The sequence below is a fragment of the Halyomorpha halys genome, unplaced genomic scaffold (assembly GCF_000696795.3).
Source record: "Halyomorpha halys isolate HHAL.00 unplaced genomic scaffold, Hhal_1.1 Scaffold369.1, whole genome shotgun sequence".
NCBI lineage: Eukaryota > Metazoa > Arthropoda > Insecta > Hemiptera > Pentatomidae > Halyomorpha > Halyomorpha halys.
In genome coordinates, this window is record NW_027106340.1 from 3,555 (window position 1) to 12,432 (window position 8,878).

Consider the following 8,878-nt stretch of genomic DNA (forward strand, 5'->3'; position numbering starts at 1 on the left):
ATTGTTCGTTTCTTTCATGTCGGCTTTTCATGCCATCGGGGAAATTATTGTTTGCTAAACATTCGCTTCAAACAAAAGCGGTATCAGGCATCTACTTGTATTGACCGCTACGTCAAACAGGTTCGGTAAATATTTTCCTAGCGTCTATTCCAACTATTATCCATAATGTGTTTTTGAAACAAAAGTCGACCTATCGAACGTGGAATAAATCGATTCAGACAGCCAAGCTATTTCCAAGGACGTAGTCTAAGTATACCTTCCGGTTGTCAAGTAGATTGTATACAAACTTTTATCAATTACGTCATCAAAATATCACTAAATATAATTTAGTTTTAGTTTTCTAGATTGTTTCCTCATTACTTTATTATTGTTTTAAAAACATCAAAAACAAAAACAACTACGAACAACTAAACTATCAAAATGACAGAGGACAAAATGGCGTGGACCCCACAGCTGGTCTGCTTCGTGACGTCATTCATTTAGTAGACCAATTGTCAGACTCTCAATCCTATTAAATGTAATATATCAATCATATTAACATGCTGAAAGATTAAGGGTAAATTATATATATATACATTTTTTTTTATTGTTTATTTATTGTAATTTACAACTGTACAAAATAATACAATAGGTAAATATGTAGTATGTTTCACATACACTTGAAAATCTTGGGAAGGAACCACCCATTGGTGGTACTTCAAACATTAATTTAAACTAGAAGGTCATCTTCTTTTCAGACGCCTCGGAGGAATATCAGGGATTGTTAAGGATGAAAGATTAAGAATTAATGGGTTAGGATGGTTAAGGAGTTTGGAATGAAAAGACGCATATCTGTTTTGGGCCAATTCTGTAACGAATGGGAGGTTAAGGTCTTTGTGAATGAGTTTATTTGTGACGTAATAAGGAGCATCAAGGATTTTACGTAGGATTTTGGATTGTAACGATTGGATGCGGGAAGAATTTAATGGTTTGGTGGAGCCCCAGAGCTCAATTCCATATGTCCAAATTGGTCTGATTATTGTAGTGTATACTAATTTTTTGTTGTGAATGGGAAGTTTAGAGCGTTTTTCAAGTAAGTGTTGTAGCAATCGGAGTCTACGAGCAGTTTCTTTTCGTTTCAGTCTTGTGTGTGGATTCCAAGTAAGTCTCTTGTCAAGATGGAGTCCTAAGTATCGAATCTGTTCAACAGGCGTTAGTGGTGTATCTAGAAAGGATACTGTAGGACAGGAGGGCAGAGGTTTACGACGGAGAGTAAAGGTGATCTGGTGGGATTTGTCAGGATTTATTTTGATTCTCCAGTTTTTACACCATTCTTCAATCGATGTTGTGTGTGCCTGTAGTGTTCGTGATGCATTAGTTGGGTCGTTGTTTACAGAAAGTATACATGTGTCAAAGGGTAAATTAGCACATGAACACAACCATGGTGTAAACTGTATGATAGTTACCGTACTATCGTATTAGATTCTAGAATAGATAAGAGCTACTGTCTCATTAAAGTGAGCGAAAACGGTGATACTAGTGTGGTTTAAAATAATGTGTTAAATATTAAATGTTTTAACATGCTAAATGTTACAAGTATAGGGTTGCGAACAGCCTAATGCAAAGTTCACGTTATATGTTTAATTCATGGGAGCTCCTTGCGGATTTTCAGGGCAACTAGTTTTGTAACCTTGTAATCTTTACGAGATGATAAGACCCTGATAGTTTGTTCACATCATCTTTCCTTCACCTCTCTTGTTTCTTATTTGTGTTATAAAATAAATAAACCCCATTAAAAGATACATCAGGCTGGCGCAGCGGCCCAACTCATCGCTAACAAACTACGAGACATAAACATTCATATCAATCCACAAAAAACAGACGCCATCACCTTCTCATACAAGAAAACTCCCAACAGAGCACCTAAACTCAACGAACAGACAATACAAACCGAGAGACATCTCACTTACCTAGGCATTAAACTAGAAACACATCTATCTTTCACTGCACACATACAGAATAGAATACAAATCGTCAAGTCAACATCATACCAACTTAAACACCTCATCTACTCACCAGGGCTGTCACTCAGACTCAAATTACTCATATACAAAGTAATACTACGACCATCACTCCTACACGGGGCACCACTACTACACTATCTTTACCCAACAGCCCTGAAATCACTACAACAATACCAAAACAGCACACTACAGAAGATATGTCGAGGGACATCTCTGGAAAGACGTAACATGACACACATTCATAACGAACTACAGTTAGAAACTGTACAACAACAACTCACACGGAGACACATTAAATTGTTTGACAGTCTCCCTGCTTCCTTCAATCCAGTATTCCAGTCTATCACTCCACCCTCCCTTCCTGCGAGGAGGCAGGGCAGGAAAGGTTCCAAAAACCCTATTACCAAGACCTCATAACTCTATCTTCTGATGCACCCCCACCTGATTCTCCCTCACACTTCTTTTCGACTTCTGACTGTTTTCTTATTATTTCACCATTATCTATCGTCTTTATTAATTAATGTTTTTATTTTTATCTTATATGCGATACAACATGAGGAGCCCCCTCACCTTATTAACATTAAACATAACAGGTAACCTTAAAATACCAAAGGTAGTAAAAGGTAAGATACAAACGAATTACTTTTCTTTTTCACAGTAATGCACTTACTAATTCACTTTTTATTTCTGGTTTAAAGGGTTCGCGAAAAAAAAAATAGATACATGCAGAGTAATACTTTCAAACCGTTTTCCAATTTCAGGTATTTTTCAATATTGCTCGATTTAAATATCTCCTCTTCCCGTTTTAGGCAAATATTTCAAAAGTGATATAGGACCGTCGACAAATGGAGGTTTTAGTGGAAAGGGTTGCCTTTTTTGTGTGTTATTATCGCCTCTTGTAAGATTCTGACATGTCTTACATCGACTAACCAAGTTTATGAGTGTAACTAGACTCAATACATTTCACTCAGCTTAATTATTTTTTTTTTTTGTCCTAAATTATACAATCACCATCCATAAAGACCTAAAAGCTCCTTATGTAACCGATCTAGCCCGAACCCGATATTATTCCTTACATAATAAACTCCCTAACCACTCAAACCCACTAGTTTCTAACCTTGCTTCCTCTTCCATTCCTGGCAATCCTCCGAGGCGCCTGAAAAGAAGATGGCCTCGAGACCTTATATTGTAAACTGTTTTTAGAGTTCTGCTACTGGGTAGTTTCTCTACATGCTGTATAATATCATTATGTCATTATGATCAAATTTACTTGTATTTTTTATACAGTTGTAAATATCAATATATAAATTTAAAAAAAAAATTATACAATCAGTATTTAGACGAATTGAAAACGTATTGATGACTCAAAGGTTTTACCCAACTAAAACTGAACAATCAGTACAATATATCACATAAGTGAGTAACACTACTGCATGATTCACACCGTATCATATAAACAAGATAAATGTATGAATACTGTGAAAATAAATGATTTTCTGTCATATCAGTGGAGAAAAAGGAAAAGATACAGTAAGAGGTATTTCCATCGTGGGAAAGATCAACTTGTTGGATAACCTTGGGACCAAAGACTAATTTTACTTAATAGCTGTAAATATTTCCTTGTTTTTAACTCCTTCTTCACCTTTGCTTCGTTTATTTTGCTTGTTATCATTCTCATATTTATCATATCAAGATTTAGAATTCGACTTATCTCCCATTTTTTTAACCTTTAATTTTTATAACTCCATGAATTCTGTATGAGCCCTTTCAGAGTGGCGAAAGGGTCCTAAGAATAAAAGTAATGTTGAGAAGACGGTTGGGGGTGAATAATATATATATGAGAAGATTATTGGGGGATGCGGTCAGAATTTACACAAATAAGTTGATATAACATATTTAATTGTGCCAACGTTACGGCCAGAATTTCTAGCCTTCATCATGGCTAAGAACAAAGAGCAAGATAACAACCAACGATTACAAAAAAAATTAAAAAAAGAAAATATAAACAGAATGAGATAAAGTAATTAATTGTACAGAATGATATGTATACATATATCTTTTTTGATATATTTATTTATTGCTAGATATTACAATCTGCCACAAAGTTGTGGGCAATAGGTAATAGTGATGAATGATCTCATACATAATAAAATAAAAAAAATAAATAAAATAAAAAATTAAATTCGAAAAAACTCTCTTAAAATAGATACAAACAAAAGAATAGACAAGATGAACATAATCAAACTATCTGTATGAAAAATAAATAAATAAAATAATATATACAATATTTACACAATCGACCTGAGGATCCCTGAGCCCACTCTATTCCCCACGTGTGAGGAGTAGAGCAGAGCTCAAAAGATCCCAGCGTATCCCTCTCGCCGCATCACTGGTAATCAGAATGATATTAATAAAAAAAAAGTGATGAAAGAAGTGTAAAATAAAATGTATATATAGATAATTGAATAAGTAAGTAAAAATAACATAATTAAGGAAATAAATATTTGAAGTTATATAATGCAGAGAAATATAAATATTTTAATTTAGTAATAATTTATTTGTGGGCAGCGGTAGCAGCGTGGTAACGCGCCAGTCTACCAACCCACAGATTGTCAGATAGTATCCCCGGTCCCACCCGGGCTTTTTTCAAGCACAAAATAATGCCAAACTCACTGACAATATCCCCCCGGGCATTTGTGAACCCAGTTAGGTAATGGGTGGCACTCACAAAAAATAGGCGTGGGAGTGATGAACCCACCCTGCGAAAAAACCACGTCAAGAAACGCGCGATGTATTGCATTTGCATCGTGTCGAAATACGATGTATTTACTAATGCATCGTGGGAGGACTTAGGCCTACACGGTCTGTTGCCCATAAAATAATAACAATAATAATTTATTTATAACTGTATAAAAATATATACAACAAGTAAATTTGCTGTAGGTGACACAGTGATATGATACAAACATGCGGAGAATCTACCCATTGATATAACTCCAATAGCATCACTAGAGGAGAAGATCTCGAAGCCATTTTATTTTCAGACGCCTAGGAGCATAATTAGGTAATGAAGGAGAATCTAGGTTAGAAACAATTTGGGTGGTTGGGAAGTTTATCATGGAAGGATTGGTATCTGGTTCTGGGCAAATCGGCAACATACGGGACATTGAGGTCCTGATGGATGACTTGATTTGTAACAAAGTAAGGAGCATTAAGGATTTTACGAAGGATTTTGGACTGTATGGATTGGACTCAGGAGGAATTTGGTGGTCTAGTGGAGCCCCAAAGCTCAACTCCGTATGTCCAGATAAGTAATAATTTAAAAACTAAAGATAAGGAAAGTAAAAAAAAAATGAGAGAAAGAAAATATATATAACTAATGAAATATGTAGGTATAATATTATAATAAAGAAACAAAATATAAAGGTGAGTTAGACAAAATAAGTGAATAGAAAACATAACAATAATAATATACGATGAACATTAGTAATAACGTGGTTAAGGAAAATTAAGAAAAGAATAGAGAAAAAGGGGTTAAAGAAAGAAAGGGAAACAGAATAAATCAGATAGCTCACCTGCTAGTAAGAAATCGGAAACCTAAGCGAGTTCAGCGGTGGTTGCGGTAAAGCTCTAAGATCAAGGCTAGAAAATTTGGTCACAACGTTGGTCCTATTAAATAAGTTCTTTCAACTTATTTTTGTTATATTCTGACCACACCCCCAACCATCTTCTCCTTAAATAAAACTCATAGAAATAAAATAATAATATTTAAATAAAGTTATATTTCGTAGTCAGAACACAGCTACCACGACATATGGATTTGAAATGAAAAATAGTTTTTTATTCAAGGATATGGATTACTGGAAAATATTCCAGACCGCATTCAGGAATCCTAGCTGGAAAATAAAACTGCGTCGAACATTACAGCTCATTAGTATTCTGGAGTCCATACTTTCCTTATTCTCTGTTCAGCACTGAAGTAGATTTGAAATGTTTTATTCTCTTCTAATATACGTATACATTTTTATTTATTTATTTATATTTACGGCTATATTTAAATACAAACACATCTAGTAAATGCTATGTTAGATTATAATGGTATGATACAGACATTTAAGGAAACTACACATTGGTAGCACTCTACATCAGAAGGTCTCGAGGTCTCCTTCTTTTCAGGCATCTCGGAGGATTATCAGGAACAGAAGATGAAGTTTAATTAAAAATTAGCAGATTTGGATGGTTATAGAGAGCTAGAGTGGTTCCATATGAAACATTAAAGTCTTTATGGATGATCTTACCTGTTTTTGTTTAGTGAGGAGGATTGAGGATTTTACTAAGAATTTTGGATTGCAAGGATTGGATATGAGAGGAATTCGAAGGTTTAGTGTACCCCAAAGGTTAAATAGACCTCATAGTCATGTGGATCAGATTTTTGTAATGAATTGGAAGTTTAGACCGTTTGTCTACTAAGTATTGTAATAGTCGGAATCGACGTGCAGTTTCTTGTCTTTTCAGTCTTGTGTATATGTATTCAAACAAAATAATAGGCAAGATGAACATAATCAAACTATCTGTATGAAAAATGAATAAATAAAATTACATAATGATAAAATAATACAATATTTACACAATCGACCTGAGGATCCCTGAGCCCACTCTATCCCCCACGTGTGAGGGGTAGAGCAGAGCTGAAGAGATTTCAGCGCATCCCTCTCGCCGCATCACTGGTAGTGAGCCAGTGGAGGCTGAGCAAGTGCGCTAAAGTCGCAAACAATTTATTTACTAATGGTTCATTCATGAATAAGGGTCGTATCCATGGCAATTATACCGAAAAAAAAAAACATATTGCGATACTTGGTTATTTAGACTCAACTATTGTATTTGCGTGAAGAACTACAATTCGAAATTTTTCGCTAAATGACAGTGAAAATAACACTCTAACGAACTCTATAGTGCACATAATTTACACCGTTATTAGATAATAATAATAATAACTCTTCCTAAGTACGACAGATGTAACTATATCAATTTATTTTTAATTTAACACATAGCACATACCAGAACATTATCTATGATTATGTTACATGACAACAATATCACATATGCGATAACACATTATCGCAAAGCCCCTCGATGTGATTGTAATTAAGATTAGGACTTTGATCTTTCATTCATCAAGTTATGGACAATAAAACTTGAGATGGACTAACCTGACCTTGATGTAACTGTATAATGGGAGACCTTGGTTGCCGAGTATCTTGCTGTCCAGTAAAATGGCGTTCGAAAAGGCCTTCAGGTGGAAAGTTCAGGTTTAATCGTTTTTAGAGGTTAACTTTATGTTTTTGCGATATCAACATTTTTTTTTTATTAATATCTTTATTGAAATTTACAACTGTATATTATATAATACATTCAGTAAATTTGATCTTAGTTAAAATGGGGTGTTACAGGCGTGTAGGGAAACTACCCATTGGTAGCACTCTAATGACGTTTTACATATCTAGGCGCCTCGGAGGATTGTCAGGAATATTAGAGGAAGCAAGGTTAGAAACTAGTGGGTTTGGGTGGTTAGGGAGTTTATAATGGAAGGAGTGATATCTGGTTCGGTTTAACATTAAGGTAAAGACCTTAATATTATGTATGATTTTATTTGTGACAAAGTAAGGAGCATTGAGGATTTTACGAAGGATTTTGGATTGTATGAATTGAATACGAGAGGAATTCGAAGTTTTAGTGGAGCCCCAAAGCTCAACTCCATATATACAGATTGGCCTTATTACAGCCATGTAGATCAGTTCTCTCAGAGATTTTATTGTAATTATTATTATATCGTCATTATTGTTAGTATTATCATTCATTATTTTATTATTGACATTAATATTTCGAATGATGAGTAAAAATAAAATAATTTTCTGTTGGTAGCTGATGGAAGAATGTGCCGGCTACTTCTGCTCTTGCTATTGGAGCATGCACTATCACAAACCCTTCAGACCATCAACATAAGTAAGTCAGTTCAATTAATTATATCGATTCATATATAATGCAAATTTTTTTTTATACAGAAATTTTTGTTTAGTAGTTTTAAAAAAAACATCATCTTAATACTTCTACGTTTCGGCCATTGCGGGCCATTTTCAAGTATCTCATTACACAATCACAGTCAAAACATTAGTAATAATTGCAGGCATTTTTTTTTTGCCTTTGTCAAATTATTTATCATTAATCAATTTTTTTTAAAGCTCATGAAGACGTTATGCATTTGATAAATTAATCTTTATCATAATATCTAAAATACCATTATTCTCACAATTAATAATTATTACATCTATTAGTTTACATTTTATCAACACTACACTGAGTAACCTTATATAAATTATAATTATATCATAATAATATTATAACTGTACTATAACTATTAAGTTCTCTATTAGCATCTCCGAAAGCTTCTATATCCAGTTAGAACCTTCTCCCGTCAATTTAAAAACCAATAAGCACAACTTATCATTAACATATTTGCAAATAGTTAATTTATTTTAATTTAACTATTTAGTTAATTTATCCAGGCAAACATATGCCATCATTGTTGACACCGCCTTCAGCGGACCTGGCAACCATCTTACAATGCCACCTCGGCAAAACAAGATAATCAAATAGCTGGTATATATATACAAACACTATATATATAGTTGTAAATGCTTATTTATTTGTTCCAAGAGGTAAGAAAAAAATAGTTAATTTATTAAAACCAGTGATGCAGCGAGAGGGATGCGCTGGGATCTCCTGAGCTCTGCTCTACCCCTCACACGTGGGGGATAGAGTGGGCTCAGGGATCCTCAGGTCGATTGTGTAAATATTGTATATATTATTTTATCATT

At 34.1% G+C, this 8,878-nt stretch overlaps 1 protein-coding gene across 1 annotated transcript in view; it reads left to right on the top strand.

The window, feature by feature from the left end:
• The first annotated feature begins 7,910 nt into the window (after window positions 1-7,910).
• The window catches only part of Ir25a (ionotropic receptor 25a), a 53,547-nt gene continuing 52,579 nt past the window's right edge, over window positions 7,911-8,878 (top strand). Inside the window, exon 1 of the mRNA XM_067044678.1 lies at window positions 7,911-8,006. Within this exon, the coding sequence (XP_066900779.1) occupies window positions 7,937-8,006 (70 nt within the window). The 5' untranslated portion in view covers window positions 7,911-7,936. The remainder of the gene's footprint in view (window positions 8,007-8,878) is intronic.